The sequence below is a fragment of the Pseudophryne corroboree genome, chromosome 6, assembly GCF_028390025.1.
Source record: "Pseudophryne corroboree isolate aPseCor3 chromosome 6, aPseCor3.hap2, whole genome shotgun sequence".
Lineage (NCBI taxonomy): Eukaryota > Metazoa > Chordata > Amphibia > Anura > Myobatrachidae > Pseudophryne > Pseudophryne corroboree.
In genome coordinates, this window is record NC_086449.1 from 142,112,223 (window position 1) to 142,129,385 (window position 17,163).

Consider the following 17,163-nt stretch of genomic DNA (forward strand, 5'->3'; position numbering starts at 1 on the left):
ACTGCAACTGATACTGAATCAGGTCCTACAGTATATTAATATATGTATATTAAATAAATAAATAAGGTATCCCACATCATATAAGTGTCCTGTTTACATTATGCACAGAGGGGCTGGTGCAAGAGAGGTGATTGCATATTTCCGCTTTATGGATGCATTGAGGGGTAGATGTATCAAGCACTGTAAAGTGATAAAGTGAAGACTTTGCCCAAATCAAATAATCAACTTCTGTTATTTATCTGGCACAGTCTTTGAAATGACAGTTAGATGCTCATTGGTTGCTTTGGGCAAGTAGTCTACTGTCCTAGAGCAGAGTCCAGAAAAATGGAATGGGAGTTTCTCGCTTAGGCAAAGTTCAGTGAAGGTGCGTTATTCGGACCAGCAATTTTCCGCAAAAATGCCTGTTAGGAGGTCTCTCTTTTGCACCTGCCATTAGGGCAGATCATGACTTGTCGCAAACTAGGCGCATATGCTACCCACACAGATCCAGAATCACCTCCACAGTGTACAGCTCTATATGTGCGGGGGGGGGGGGGAATTTTGCACATAGTTTTGTTTTTTTAATATATAATTTGCGACCATTTTGCTACCAACCTGAGCCCCAGAGTGTTTTGTTGCATCTGTCAGTTTATTTATATCTTTGTTACAGTTTGCACTTTGATTTTTGATTTTTTTTTTGCAAATTGTGGCTAGAATAAAGTGCTTGTCAAATGCACACAGCAGTTTGCTGGTCTAATCGGTTCTGAGCTGCCATCTTTAACCCCTTCAGTGTGAAAAAAATCCTGCAGTGCCATTAGCCAAGGAGTTAAAGATCCCCCAGTAAATAGTAGCTCCTGTCCTGTCCTCACACTTTCTCTTCTCCTGTCTCCCCCTCCTGTTCTCTCATGCCCCTGTATCTCTACTCTATCTTTGCCCTCCCTCTCTCTCTCTCTCTCTCTCTCTCTCTCTTTCTTTCTCCCTCCCATTCCCCCTTCTTCTTGTTCTCTCTCTCAGTCTGAAATTAATACAGGCAAGGCACATTCAGAGCTGCTCTTGGCTACCTCTCTCTCTCTCTCTCTCTCTCCTCTCTCTTTTTCCCTATCACCCCCTGATTCCTGAAATTTCCCCAGCTCCTTGTGTGTCTCTCTCGCACTCTCTCCATCCCTCTACGTCCATCTCTATTATTCCTCATCCTTTCTGGGAGCCTTTTGTGGCAGAAAAGACGCAGAGAACCTTACAGGAGGGGCACGCAGGGGAGTGCAAATAACAGGACTGTAAGGGGGCAAATTAAATAGATCTCGCCAGAGCCACTCGCCCCTGTCACTCTCTGTGAAACAAGGCTGAAGAGATCTCTTCCCTCCTAGAGCCAAGAAGCACTGCAGAGCCCGGATCCCATGCAGACATGGCTGTGACCTGCACACGTTTTACAGATGAATACCAGCTGTATGAAGAGATTGGCAAGTAAGGCACCATCTGATTCCTCACCTGCAGCTGAGCGGCTGGGCAAATAAGGCACACTGGGGGTAGGGTTATCCATGGATACCACCCCTCATTCCTGCTATCAGGGATAGCTTATAGGTGTATAAATATATCTTCTTTACCCTCTGACTACTCTTTATCTTTTTTATTACAAGGGGATGCAATACAGGGCCTTCTGCTGCAGATGGGGGCATGCAGGGTGTGTAATGAGAGGGTGGGATGGAGAGGGGAGGGGGATGGGGGGGGCAGTGGTCCTCAATCTGGTGACCCAACTCCTGATGTGACTGCAGATATTTCTATATGTTCCCATTTCTCTGAGTTGATTACCTGTAGTACTTGGGGAAAAAGGTGGTTTTGTGCCTGTGTGTTTCTGCACCAGTAGGTGCATTCCTGTATTTCTGTGTACCTATACTGTGTTTATGTCTGGGAGCCACTGCTGTGTGTCTGCGTACATTCCTTCGGGGGAGGTGATTAAATTCAGGGTGAGGTTTGGGGTGACGGTGGCTGAGTGAAGCTGAACATGGATTGCAGGGGCATTATCATAGATGACTGGCACCCACTGCTGGGCAGCAATAATGTGGGGAGACAAGGGAGGGTTGCCTACTTGTCAAATAGCCAAGGATAATTTAGCATTAATATTAATGATCCTGAGTGTTCTGCTTGGTAAATAGCGAGGGATTATGGAGTGTATTAAGTTATTGATACATCCTTTTTTCCCAGCTGCAGCTGTATGGCATGAGATGATGGCACAGTCTGGATGGAGACATTATTAATGAATATATCAGTGGGGGGGGGGGGGGTTTATGGTAATTGTAAGGTGTACTGTTTATTTCTTTGGGGGGAAGGTAGTACTGGTAATGCAGGTATGGGATTAGATATTTATTTCCGAGTAAGCAGGGTCTTCAGCATTAATATTTGAATGATAGGTAATGGGCTTGTTTGCTGGCAGGTGATCAGGTGCTATCGTTATTAATAATCTATTGGGTGATCCTGCCTAGTGAGGGATGTTACTGATATCAGCATATTTATGAACACTTTGGCGGTGTAGGTTGTGAAATATGGCCATATAAGGCCATATCGTGGTTATTCTTCCCTGGCTGTGGTATGCGTTGGGTGATTGGTAATAGTGTCTATGAAGATGAAGATTTGATTGGCAGGTGCTCTGGTATCTCTGTCCCCCTCCTCTCTCAGGTCCTCCTGAGTGTTATTCCGCCCCCTGTGATGATGTCACACTTGGCTCTCACATGGATGAGGTTTACAGGACAGGGCCTGTGAGATGTCGGGTCAGAGAGTCACCAGGGAACTGAGGCTGCTGAAAATGCAGGGTAGAACTATGCCAGCCTGATCAATCAATCTATACAGTATTTATATAATACTTACTCTAAATTGCTGAATTCCTGGATGTATACACAGCGTCCCAAATCCATGTGTCAAATAGTACGTGCCAATTATAATGCACTAACCACCTACACAATGTGTATAAGTAGTGTGTGCCCTGCAAAGCTTACTGCTAGTATCAGTGCCCCGCAGTGTGGCCGTGAGCAGTATTATGTGTGCACAATACCCTGGGAGTTGGTTGTCTTTACCATCCACCACACATCGTGTTCCTTAAATTCTTAGGGCAATTTTTTATCACAATCCACATTTGTAATACGGATATGATTAATTATTTTTCTCTACATTCGCAATGTGAAAATGAAGCTTTTCTTGCAAATTTAGTAAACCGCTCTTGCAGGAACACAAAGAACTTACACTGATGCTCTGCTTCCTGGTACGGATCCAGAGCGTGTACTGGGCATTTGCGGCTGACGGCCTGTGCATGCGTAAGCGGGGGCCATTGGGGAATAGAGCTGCACTGCAGGATACTATGGGCCAGCGCCATTTTCAGATAGAGCCAGTGGACTGGGCCAAGCTCTGGAAACCTTTGCATTCCAGAGCATGGTAAATCCCAGAGTTTTGCAGACGGAAATGGAGGGATATATTAGAGATATTCTGGGGATTAATATTTGCAGGTGACCCCTCTCCCTCGAAAATGGGTGTTTTTTTGGGGTGGGGGATATCCCGCAAATATTCATTTATAAATATGCCCCTTAAGTTTATGCTCAACTGAGCTTATTTCCTAACTATATATGTCTTAAAAATGCCCCAGGCAAGTTATAGGTCTAGTAACGTATGAGGAGTCTGAACCAAACTCTGTAGCGCTAATGCTGCGTTGGATTTACGCCTTATGCGTAATGTGAAATACAAAGATGGAGACGCATCTCTGTTAGTAGCCATACCAATTGGCAGTGCCTGAAGGCTAGTGCAAATACATGCTGCTGCTGCTGATGATGATGATGATTAGGTCACCAGCTCTAGCTAGCCTCTACTGATTGGCTGTTTGCGAATCCACCTCTGAAGCTGATAGGTGCTTTACGTAGATTGTGCCTTTATTGTATTATTTTCAGAGTGTATTTTACAAACATTTTTTGCTACTTCATCCATATACAAGTAGGAATATTATATCTGCTGTATTATATCTGCACCCTGAGCAGTGGCACACCCCAAATTATGGCCATGCAAACATCACAACACAGACTGGGTAGGACAGGTAGTGGGCATTGGTAGGGCTGAAACTAGCAGGAGCTTACGAAGGCAAGTCAATTCAGTGCTCATTGATCCTGTACTCAACCAATGGGTGAGTCCAAGTCGCTGGAGGGTATAAGGACAAGGGAGCCGAGCAGAGCACTGTGATTTGGATACTGGGGAAGAGCAAGAGGGCGGAGGGCCCTGCCCATAAGAACTTGCATACTAAGGTAAAAGGCATGAATGGTTGGAAGGTGAACTGGGAGAGATACTCTATGTACAGGAGGGGATGAGGAGAACAGTGTCCAGTTATCAGGATGGCTGGTACGCTTTAATAATAAAGCATGTTTTAAGAGAGAGTCTAAAGCTTGGGAGACTAGTGGAGGATCTGTCTGGGTGAGGGAGGGAGTTACAAAGGATGGGTGGAGGAGGGATACATCTGGATACACCCAAAATAAACCTGGTACATCTTCTGTACCAGGTTGCTGATTAGAAAGTACCCCATTGGTTTGTATGGTTTAACGCTAATTTTGCTTGCTCTTCAAGACTTGAGAAGGAGAGGTCCCCTCTCCGTTGGACGGTCTCTGACTTAGGTGTGTTGGTGGGTTCTATCCAAGATACAGGTCCCTGATACTTCTCAGTAGGGCCGTAACTAGGTGTGTGCAGAGGGGGCACCGCATACAACACTGCAGGGTAGAGGGCGCTGTTGGCGGCACTTGTCAGTTATCTGTTTTAATTACTTTCAGCTTCCCCCCTTTTTGAAGACCAGCATCTTGTGACCACCGCTGTCTCCTACCCTGACCCCTTCTGTTACTAATACCTATACAACATTCATGAACTCAATTTGAGATTTCTTTGTTATTCAGTCATACTGTCCTTTATTACATTTCAGGATGCGGATATACCCGGGATTCAAACCCATTGCCTGTGGCATTGCAGTCAGACAATCTAGTCATTGAGCAATCTGCCCTTGCATAGAAAGCTAGAGAATTGTGAAATCTGAAGCTTACCTTGTAGTTGTGAAAAAATGATCAGCATTGTGGCTGAGCAGATCTATGTAGTGTGTGGCTGCAGGAGATATATAAATTGAGGGAAGGGGCGTAATTGCATGGTCTTTCTATAAGCTCAATCTTGCTATGCCCCTTCCCCACAAGGCATGCGCCTTATGTTCCTATTGAAAAAAATGGCGGGGAAGGGGGGCACTAATTCTCTCTCTGGCACAGGGCACCAAAAAATCTAGTTACGGCTCTGCTTCTCAGCATTTACCCTGTATAAGCTCCCATGTGTCCCCCCAGGAGAGTCCCCCTTTTTTTTATGTGAACCCTAGTCCTGGAGGAGAGGGCAGTATCTGCCACCAGCATACATTGCCTCTGCCGTAGCAACACCACAGCACTGAGCTGCTCTGCAGAGGTGAAGGTACAGGTGTTTCCTGGCAGTAGACACTGATATTAATATATCCCCGCTAGAGAGCAGGCAGAATGTGACTGCATTGTGGGGTCAATAGAGACCTATATTTAGATTCATGATGGATGTGTGTGTGAGTAGTATCAGGGATATCTGCAGTTTCCATTGTTATTCCAGCACTGTATGCATCCAGCTGTCACCCAGCCCCACCGTCGTCCTTTTCTAGAACCCTTTACGCATCATTGAGCTGGACCTAAATTCATACACAGCTCTGTGGCTATATCTTCTGATTTTCTCCCTGTCTCCACTATTCTTACTTTACTGGCTGTCGCTATGCTCCTTCTTTCTTTATATGAAACCTTTAAGAAGAAGTAATATTGCTTAAACCGTCTATCAATACAAGTTAATAAAAATATAATTAGATAGCACAAGACATGTAAACATCAATGATAAAGATCCAAAGGACAAAGTATGAAGGGATTTACTATGATTTCAAAGGGAACAGAGTTACAGTACACCTGTCACCTAGCACTACTGATGGACAATGGAACCTATCAATGAACTGAGGCATGAGATGACATGAATGAGGTATGAAGCACTTCAGTGTCTCATGCCTCAATGATTGCTAGTGAACTAAATTTCTGTTTCCCAATAAATTTTTGTAAAATGTCATACAGAGGTGTATTTGATACCACAACTGTCCTGCATCAGTGTGACCAGCGCCTCACATCACTTCCGGACAAAAAATATCCTGAAATATTCATCCACCTACTAATTGTGGATGCACAGAAGTGCAGCAGATGAAGAGCTAGGGACCTATTTGTTACGCCAAGATCTGTTCAAACTTTCAGCGTGACTAAGGCTCCTTTTTAGTAATGAGGATATTTTACAAATGCTGAATGCACAATGGCCGTGATGTAATAAAGTCCGAGTTCAGCTGCCATGCGGGATGCAGGCTGAAATCGGACGTTTTTTTAAAGGGGCAATTCTTTACAAGGCATGGTTTAACCATGTAAATGATTGCCCCTTTAATAAAAAGTCCGAGTTCAGCTGGCATACCGCACGGCCGCTGAACTCAGACTTTATTACATCCCGCCCGAGATATAAGAGATATCTCTGACATTCAGCTAAGTACCGCAGCACCATTAATTCTCAAATGGGACTATGGGCTTTAATAACTTATCTTTACTCCATGTAGGATATATTCACACTCTTCTTTGGATTCTTCCTATACATGCACATGAAGGGGAGATTAATCAAAAGAGGACAGATGGCCTAATTCAGACCTGATCGTAGCAGTTACGATCAGCCACCCTGACATGCGGGGGGACGCCCAGCACAGGGCTAGTCCGCCCCGCATGTCTGGCCCTCCCCCGCCGCACAGGTACAAAAGCATCACACGACGGCGATGCTTTTGTACCTGAAGAGTAGCTCCCACTGGCAGGGAGCTACCCGTCGTTTTCCAGGTCGCAGTGGCTACGTGTGACGTCACACAGCTGCCATGGCCTGCCTCCCACACGGTCCAGGCACGCCTGCATTGTCCGGACCACGCCGCCAAAATGGCGGGCCAATGCTGCCAGGCCGCCCTCTCCCGCCCAGCCCTCTCCCGCTCTGAATAAGCCCCAATATGAGATGTTGCCTATAGCAACTAATCAGATTGTGGCTATCATTTATCTAGTGCATTCTATAAATTGATAGATTCTGATTGGTTTCTTTGGACAACGCCTCCACTAGTCCTCTTCAGGAGGTTTAGTATTCCAATGGAAATGCTGGAATAATCAGAGGGCTGTATTGTAACAATCTACTCCCATCCCCAACTGAAATAACCATAGGACTCTTATGTTCACAACCACCATACAGTAGCTCCCAAGAACCTCACTCGTTTATCTGTACAGAGGTTCTCAGTCGTTTATGTGGTCAGCGCTCCATAGCGCAAGATCACGGAGAAAGAACTTTGAATACTTAAAATTACTCGATAATCTCATGTGTCAACTCCTGTCATTTTTCACACTTAAGCTGGGTACATACTGTATTTAACAATGTCTACTCAGCCCGACATCACTGCCGATGGGACCCGGTATGCAGCAAGTAAATACACACTTGCCGATGCCGGTCTGATGGGGGGAAGCAAGTTGCAACATGACATCGTGCATTCTGCGACATCCCCCGGATCATTTTGTCCTTTGTGTAGAAAAGTCCAGGTAAGCCATGCTAGCTCTCCCCAATGTGGTGGCAGAGAACAACCTGTAAGCATTAAGGGGGGTACACACTGCATGCAGGCTCAATCTAGCGGGTCGCTCACTTCACCGTTGTGTGAAGTGAGTGGCCCCCCGTCGGCTTTCCCCCTCGCTCAGCACATCGCGCTGTGCTGAGCGGGGAGAGAGATGTGTGCTGAGCGGTCTGTGTTAAGATCGCTCAGCACACATCTCTCCCGTGAGTAACCCCCTTTACAAAAACACAGGGCCTATTTCAGATCTGATCGTTGAGCTGCGTTTTTTGCAGTCCTGCGATCAGATAGTCGCCGCCACTGTGCAAGTGTGCGTTCCTATCTGTAGCAGAGCTGCTAAAAATCAGTTTGTGCAGTCTCTGCGAGCCCAGGACTTACTCTTCCAGTGCAATTGAATCCTGCTGATCGGGGCCAAAGAGATGACGTCTGACACCCTCCCTGAAAACGCTTGAGCCCGCCTGCGTTTTTCCAGACACTCCCTGAAAATGGTCAGTTACCACCCACACATGGCCTCTTCCTGTCAATCTCCTTGCGAACGTCCTTGCGATCGGATTCTTCACACCGTCCCGTTGCTGACCAGCGATGCCCATTGTAGCCGTCCAACGCGCCGACGCATTGTGGTGCATACGCATGCGCAGTTCAGATCTGATCGCCCGCTGTGCAAAAACGCACAGCAGCAATCAGATCTGAATGACCCCCATAATCCACATGATTATGCTATTTGTAAACTTGCTCAATTGCAGCTTTGCCTTGGACCAGCTCTGGCTACCATAGATAACCAATCCCTTGTTTCCATGCAACAGCTCCTCTGCCCCAACAAACAGCTAGAACCACTGCCCTCTCCAAAGACCGTATTCCTTGAATTATAGTAACAAGTGATATACTCGTATTATAGATTGCGCTGGCGATGATGGAGATGCTTCAGCTGTGATTCTTTTACGACACATCAACATTTACATACATAGACATGTTGTATGTTCAGTTAGGACCAGATTTATCAAGCCTATAGCCTGGAGAGTGATAAATTACACGGTGATAAAGTACCAACCAATCAGCTCCCAACTGTCATTTTTCAAACACAGCTTGTAACACATACTTACCTACTCTCCCGGAAGCTCCCGTTTTTTGGGGTAGCCCCCCGCACCCCCGGAAGAGTGGGCAGGTCTCTCGCATCCTGCTCGCACCCTAGTGATGCGAGCAGGATGGAGAGATAACCTCCCGCATTCGCGGGTCCGTCGGGTGGAGAAGGGGTTAAAATGACGCAAGGTAAGTATGTTGTAACATGGCAGTTAGGAGCTGATTGGTTGGTACTTTATCACCATGCAATTTATCACTCGCCAAGACTTGATAAATCTGGGCCATAAATGATAATCTCTCTAATTTTTTAGATTCTCCAAAACAAAGGGGGTGGTGGGACAGACCAAATTTCAGGCCAATTTAGACACTCTGTACGGCGTCGGTCACATGACCGCCGGCATCCTGAGTGCCGAGATGCCAAATGCATCCCCTCTGCACATGCGTTATCATTGTTTTTTTTAAGTTATATTTTGATGTATGGTCTTCTACACACAGCTGCCCATTATTGCCTGTCCTATACAAGTTTCCCAAACTACCCCACTATTGCAAATACCATGGAAGTCCACCAAGTAATATCTTCTACTGAATGTCCAATTATCAGAGTTTTTCTGAAATCTCCAGATGGAGCATATGAATAACATATTACAAATGACTAGCATAAAGCGACACTTATCTATGTTATATAACCGCATACGTGAGGTGAGTTCACAAAACCAGGGCCCTCATTCCGAGTTGTTCGCTCAGTATTTTTCATCGCATCGCAATGAAAATCCGCTTAGTACGCATGCGCAATATTCGCACTGCGACTGCGCCAAGTAATTTAACAATGAAGATAGTATTTTTACTCACGGCTTTTTCGTCGCTCCGGCGATCGTAATGTGATTGACAGGAAATGGGTGTTACTGGGCGGAAACACGGCGTTTTATGGGCGTGTGGTTGAAAACGCTACCGTTTCCGGGAAAAACGCAGGAGTGGCTGGAGAAACGGAGGAGTGTCTGGGCGAACGCTGGGTGTGTTTGTGACGTCAAACCAGGAACGACAAGCACTGAACTGATCGCACAGGCAGAGTAAGGTTGAAGTTACTCAGAAACTGCTCATTAGTTTGTAATCGCAATATTGCGATTACATCGGTCGCAATTTTAAGAAGCTAAGATACACTCCCAGTAGGCGTAGGCTTAGCGTGTGTAACTCTGCTAAATTCGCCTTGCGACCGATCAACTCGGAATGAGGGCCCAGGTCTCACACTTCCAGAATTGTAACAACAACTTAAAATGGATTTAATGGAGTCTTAAGCCTGGTACACACTGAGCAATATATCAGTCGTTCAATTGAACGACCAATATATTGGGGGCACGTCAGCGGGTGTGTATACCAGCGATGTCTGTGGACACCGCAATGGCCCTGCAGCACTGCATATGGCCTATATATATCTGCAGATGTACTGTACACTTGCTGCAGAGCCCACCGGTGACTGACATCATAGCTGTGCGGGCGCATTATTGTGATGTCAGGCTCCACACATTGGACTGACGTTTGGTAAGTGTGTATGCACTTACCAATTGTCAGATAGGTCGATGGATCTGCTGGATGACCGATCCGTCGTCCGAGTGTGTACCCAGCATAAGAGAACACAGAGCGAGGTAATCAACTCGGGAGAAAGAGTCACACAAAACAGGAGGCGCACCCAAGAAAACCCAAATTTACCCTCAGCAAATAAAATAACTCTTGTCCACCTGCTTACATGATGAAAAGCAAACAGAGCACTTTCAGACAATTATTTAACCATTATTACACCTGGGTGTGTATTACCGAAAGTGCGGGTTAATAGAAGTGGAGATGTTGCCCATAGCATTAGCAACCAACATTGAAGGGCAAATTCCACTGGCGAATGTGCAAAATTTTGCAGCCAAATATGGGACAATTCAAATTTTTACCATTTTTTTTTAATATATATTTTGCTAATCTCTACTTTAAACACATCTTAGATTCTATGGACAATGGGCCTGATTCCGCGGCGGACCCAATGCCGATATCACCGTAGTGGAGCTATTACCTTAACCCAAACGGCTAAACCATCCCTAATATCCTATCCCAAATAATAAGACATTTCCAGGTGGCGATTGCTTTTGTGTCCACATCTGGATCAAGCACAATATTTTTGGGGGGCTTGTCAGGATCCAGGGCACCTTTACCCACCACCTCCAACACTCCAGGGCATTAGTGATTAAGGGGGTAGTTCTGACCAGATCGCTTGCTGCTGTTTATCGCAGCGCAGCGATCAGGTCAGAACTGCGCATGCGGCGCCAGCGCATGGCTGACAGCCAACGGCTGTCATTGCCTAGCGATCACCTCTGCCTGATTGACAGGCAGAGGCGGTCGCTTGGCGGGAGGGGGCGGCACGGCAGCGTTTTGCCGCAGTTTTGTGGGTGCGGTCCGGCCAAGCGTGTCAGTACCGCGCGGGGGGCAGGCCGCAGCGGGTGCGTGACGTCATACGCAGCCGCTGTGACCCAGGGCAGCGACGAGTAACTTCCGGCCAGCCGCAGGTAGCTGCGCTGGCCGGGAGTTACACTACAAGTACAAAAGCATCGCCGCTGCGCGATGCTTTTGTACTTGTGCAGGGTAAGGTGGGGGGGGGGGGGGGGCAGGCCTGACATGCGGGGCGGACTAGCCCTGTGCTGGGCGTCCCCCCGCATGTCAATGTAAGTGATCGTAGCTGTGCTAAATCTTATTTTAAACCAATATAAACAAAGAAAGTCACATATTCCAGAATTATCACTGTGATGGCTATACTATATCACATGAGGACTAGAAAGACACTATTTGATAGACACGGGATGAGTTATCCATACAGACGTCTTTGTCAGATGAAAGAGAAGGATCAGTGAGTGACAGATGGGAGATATATTATTCCTAGTACGGGAAAATACTTTACAAAGCTTCTACAACCGAGTCAGTGTTGACTTTGTATTGACAAAAGGCTGTTTATTTAGGAAATGGTGCAGTTCTGTCCATCTGGCTCCTGATTATCACATCCCTTACTAGCTACAAATGGGGGGATGGCAAGTATAGTCATGTCATAGAAGATGGTTCTCTGTCCTAGTTCTTGTATCAAAATAACATAAATTACCTAAATTAATAACACTTGTTATTAAAAAAACAGTCAACATTTTTCATTTGATACATGATTTCATATAAGAATTCCATAAAACACAGTTATCATTGTATAGCTACAAACACCACAAAGCACTACAAGCAAGTCATGACATGCAGGATTTCTGCTTGTAAACATTTTGGGACCAAACATCTGTTTTATGGAACCGTGATAGATTATCTTTCCAATTCAGACCAAAGATGGACAATATAGAAGGATGGATGGAAATTATTTGTGTTTCAATAGGGACTGTGCTTATAAAAGAGAGGGGGTACTTTGTTATGTATCTGGCTACTGCTATGTAAATCCAAAAACTAAGACTATACCCCCTTTACTGAGACATTAGACGGAAAAGATCTCGGTTTAGATACTTTGAGGTCAGCACTGGAATCCAGGTTGCAACATGTAGCTCTGCATCACACCCTACAACGAAACGCGTCAATAAAAAAATCTAAGTTTATGTTTACGTCTATGAGTGGAGATACTTGGACATGTCAGGAGGGCTTATGTGCTTAAAAGCCTCTTGTCTTTCATTTCCAGGGGAGCGTTTTCAGTGGTCAGAAGATGCGTGAAGCTTTGCACAGGGCACGAATATGCTGCAAAGATCATTAACACCAAGAAGTTGTCGGCACGAGGTGAGTGGCAAATACAAGTCACAAGCAAGTTTATCACAAGAAGAGTTAGACCTGTAAGATTAAAGGGTCTATTTTATAAACATAGAGTCGTTGAGAGAGCTATTTGGGCGCATTAAGACTTTTTGGGGCAGATGTATTAAGCCTGGAGAAGTGGTAAAGTGGAAGGTGATAACACACCAGCCAATCACCTATTAAATGGTCAAGTTACAGGATGGGTTTGAAAAAAGACAGTTAGAAGCTGATTGGCTGGTACACTATAACCAGTGTCCCGCAGTTCGGGGGGAGGGGTAGTTGGGAGGCTCCGTCACCGCTGAGCATCGGTGAATAGATGCTGTGTGCATGGCATGCGCACAGAGGGGGTGATTCAGACCTGATCGTAGCCACGATCATCCACACTGACATGCGGGGGGACGCCCAGCACAGGGCTAGTCCGCATGTCAGGCCTGGCCCCACCACACAGCACAGCCGCGATGCTTTTGTACTTGAACAGTAACTCCCAGCTCGTCGTCGTGATGGTCGCAGCAGCTGCGTGTGACGTCACGCAGCCACTGCGGCCCACCCCCCGCACGGTCCGGCCACACCTGCGTTGGCCAGACCGTGCCCACAAAACGGTGACTACCGTGCCGTGCCGCCCCCTCCCGCCCAGCGAACGCCTCTGCCTGTCAATCAGGCAGAGGCGATCGCTGGGCAATGACAGCCGTCGGCTGTCTGGCATGTGCCGGTGCATTTCTGACCTGATCGCTGCGCTGCGATGAACGGCAGCATGCGATCAGGTCAGAATGACCCCCCAAGTCTATTCACGGAGACAGGAGGGACAGGGGGCATGCCAGCAACTCACAGAGTGCTGGCCATGCCCCCATAATGAAGTGAAATGGGGTCATGGCTTGCGATTGTGCCTTTACCATGAGGACATGCCGCCTTTTCCGAAGTCACGCCCACTTTTCCAGATGGCCACGGCTACGTGCAGGGAGTCCCTCTTTCTACCTCCAGAAAAATCGGGAGGTATGTTATATCCTCACATCGATATTAGTAGTTACATTGGACAGCTGTATAAAATTAAGGGGTTGATGTATCAACCAGCGATAAGAGCGGAAAAGTGGGCCAGTGGAGAGGTTGCCCAAAACTAATCAGCTTTGAAGTAGCATTTATCAAATACAATCTAGAAAATGATAGGAAGAATCTGATTGGTTGCAATAGGTAACTTTTCCACTGGTCCACTTCTCCACTCTTTTCACTGCTTGATACATCAACCCCTATGTCTTTCATCATTTAGAAAACAAGTAGGGGCATTCCACAAATCCGTCCCCCCAGGACTGTACCCCATGCTTCACTTGTATGATGTATAATACTTAAATGGAGTTCCCCCGTTCAGCAGACTTTAATATTCATCTGCATATCCCCCTGCCTGGAGAAATGGACTTGGATGAAAAGCACAGAAGAAAAGCATAATGATAAATCAATGAAATTTAGTAAAAGGCATCATAAATTTGGAACAGAAAACCAGAACCCTGGATATCGGGATCCTCTGTTTTGTTACCTGGTTTATTGCAGCTATGAAAACTTGTCACAAAACCTGGATAGGGACATGCGACATTTTATTATCCCGTGGCGGCTTTCCAAACATTAGCAGAACTATCAGGGTAGGATTGGAGCAATCACAGAGCTAATAAATTAGCTAATTAAGTTATACATGATTGCGGCATCCTTTCATTCAAGTTCATTCTCAGCCAGGACAAGAGCCCTCTCTGCCTAGAACTTGGCCCAGCCTTGCTGGCTCAGCTCATTTCATAAACACCAGACAATGGGGTCATTCCGAGTTGTTCGCTCGTTATTTTTTTCTCGCAACGGAGCGATTAGTCGCTAATGCGCATGCGCAATGCCCGCAGTGCGACTGCGCCAAGTAAATTTGCTATGCAATTAGGTATTTTACTCACGGCATTACGAGGTTTTTTCTTCGTTCTGGTGATCGGAGTGTGATTGACAGGAAGTGGGTGTTTCTGGGCGGAAACTGGCCGTTTTATGGGTGTGTGCGAAAAAACGCTACCGTTTCTGGGGAAAAATGCGGGAGTGGCTGGAGAAACGGAGGAGTGTCTGGCCGAACGCTGGGTGTGTTTGTGACGTCAAACCAGGAACGACAAGCACTGAACTGATCGCAGTGGCAGAGTAAGTCTGGAGCTACTCAGAAACTGCTAAGAAGTGTCTATTCATAATTCTGCTAATCTTTCGTTCGCAATTTTGATAAGCTAAGATTCACTCCCAGTAGGCGGCGGCTTAGCGTGTGCAATGCTGCTAAAAGCAGCTTGCGAGCGAACAACTCGGAATGACCCCCAATATGAAATAGTTTTCACATCCCTCAGGTGTACATTCATCTTTTGGACTAATTACAGATGCTCACCACTAACAGATTTCTTGTGATGTCTTCAGACAGACTAATTCAATAGGTATAATGGATATCTGAAAACTGACCAGATGTGTTGTGTATATTTGTTCCAGCATATACTAGATAATGTGCTAGTGGAATAATGATCCTTTATCGCAGGGTTTTAGACAGGTCACTAGCCGTAGTGCTCCCATAGTGATGCTGTTGTTACTAGAACTGTAGCCGCAAAGTTCTGAACTGCTGCAAATTGCAACATGGTGTATGGACATGCATGTGTACGGACATGTGACATGTATGGACATGTGGACACGTATGGTGCAAGTACAGTAGCTTTTGAAAATCTATTTATAGCAAAGACTGTGCATTACTGAGTTATTAATACGATATGTTGTACTTTAATAAATCTGCCCAGGTCTATTATTTTTGTCTATACAGAAATTAGACATTATTTGGGGTATGGGGGTGCTTCTCCGTCTTTCATTACTCTTGGGTAGTTTATAAGACAGAGCTCACGTTACTGATTATCAAGACTTATAGGTAACATGAATGATCTGTGTTAAATAAAGCTTAGTGGATTCAGTTTCAGGATGGGATGTCACAGCTAGGATTACTGGCATGTAATGCTTTGTCACTTATTGCCCTATATCACACCTACTTTAGGCACAGTGAGAGTTGTGTGGGTGGATAGCAGTTGTCATGGGGCTGGAGTACTGAATAATTCTCCATTTTTAGATTAGAGTTGCTATGATAAGCCAGAGGTATCCTTAACCATCTATGTTACTGACATGACCAAATACCTTGCCACCAGTAGCATTCTAACAAAGGCAGTAGATGCCATTCTATACATTAGCCTTCTCCCACAATGAATAGGCCAATCACCATGACAGCTTGATGATAACCAGCTGGCCACACAGTCAGCCATGAATCATAAGTATTCTATTTTCCTTACTTTGGAAAACATTGAGGCTGACAGTGTAGGGAGTGTACTAAAACCAAAACTTTGGTGGAGACAGAGTGCGCAATCAGACCAAGTGAATCGACCCAGTGATAAATACAAAGGAAGTTTCACCTGCTTCCAAGACAATTTCAATACAAACAAGTAGTATTCCACTCTGGCGCTTCACTAGGTTTACATGTATAGGAATATCTTCATATCCTTAGAACCTATATGTATCTTACATCCAATTTACAAGAGGATGTAATTCACACAAAAAGAAAGAAGAACAATATAGTGCAGAGACCTTTTTTAGAATTGATATATTTGAAAAGACGAATGTACACTCACAAGCCAACTTTTAAAAATGAGCTCATCATAATTTCTCTCTCTTATGTCGATTTCCAAAGCTGGTTTTATTCTTCATTCTCCATCATTCCAACCTGAATAAAGTGTGTATGTGTCTACCACAATGGTAAAACACAATAGCTCACACACATAAAACAAAAAGAGGCTTATAGTGCAGAGGTCCTTAAAAGATATACAAGGTTTTATTCTGACAAATTCGCACTTACATCACATAAAAAGATAAAAAACATGTAGAATCTCTATTATCACTTCCCACAGATGCCAAGATAGTCCTCACCGGAGCGCAGAGATCACAATAAACTGCTGGTGGGCTACGGTCCCGGAAACCGTGTAGCTCACCTATTCCAGGGGACAGCGGTGGTATTCAGGCAAACGGCAGGACAATGATGCAGACCCGGGTGGAATACTACTTGTTTGTATTGAAAGTGTAGGGAGTGTACACGCCAACATGGCACTGGTCCCACCACACAGCACTGGTCACAGCCCCTACTTACAAGAGGCCCATGAGGTGAGGCAGCTCCTTTCCTGTCATTCCCCTGTATACGCCAGAGTTATGACTATATACAGTTTATCAAAACTACAAAGGATATATTATAAATGTCTTCTTTGTATTATTCTAATTCTTCTTTGTATAATTCTAATTCTAGTTAAAACTCTGGAGTAATAAGTCTATGGCAGGTGAGGCAGTGCCTCCCCTCCTATCATTTCCTCACATCTCTGATCAAAAGTCACGTAATTTCCAGCAGTATATACTGCTGCACCTGTGTATAATGCCCACATGGACCGTTGGGCTCATATATTGTGTGTAAATCTGGCTCTGGTACTAGCCAGTGCCTCCTGAGCCATTTACCTCACCGCGCGTCCTTGGTCCCCGGCCATGTGGCCCTTTATCCCGCACTGGTGACACTGCCCTGAGATCAGAGCCGAATTAAGGTTTGTGGGGGCCCTACCAATAAAACTGTG

General features: G+C 45.6%; 1 protein-coding gene across 16 annotated transcripts in view; it reads left to right on the forward strand.

Annotated features, from left to right (window-relative positions):
• Positions 1–875: 875 nt before the first annotated feature.
• CAMK2B (calcium/calmodulin dependent protein kinase II beta) overlaps positions 876–17,163 on the forward strand; it is a 197,303-nt gene continuing 181,015 nt past the window's right edge. For 2 of the 16 annotated variants that reach the window (XM_063931944.1, XM_063931933.1), the window contains exons 1-2: positions 897–1,440; positions 12,423–12,517. In XM_063931944.1, coding sequence (XP_063788014.1) covers positions 1,382–1,440; positions 12,423–12,517 — 154 coding nt within the window. In that variant the 5' untranslated portion in view covers positions 897–1,381. Of the gene's footprint in view, positions 1,441–12,422; positions 12,518–17,163 lie in introns of all 16 variants that reach the window. The other 14 variants (XM_063931942.1, XM_063931941.1, XM_063931931.1 and 11 more) reach the window with 13 other exon arrangements.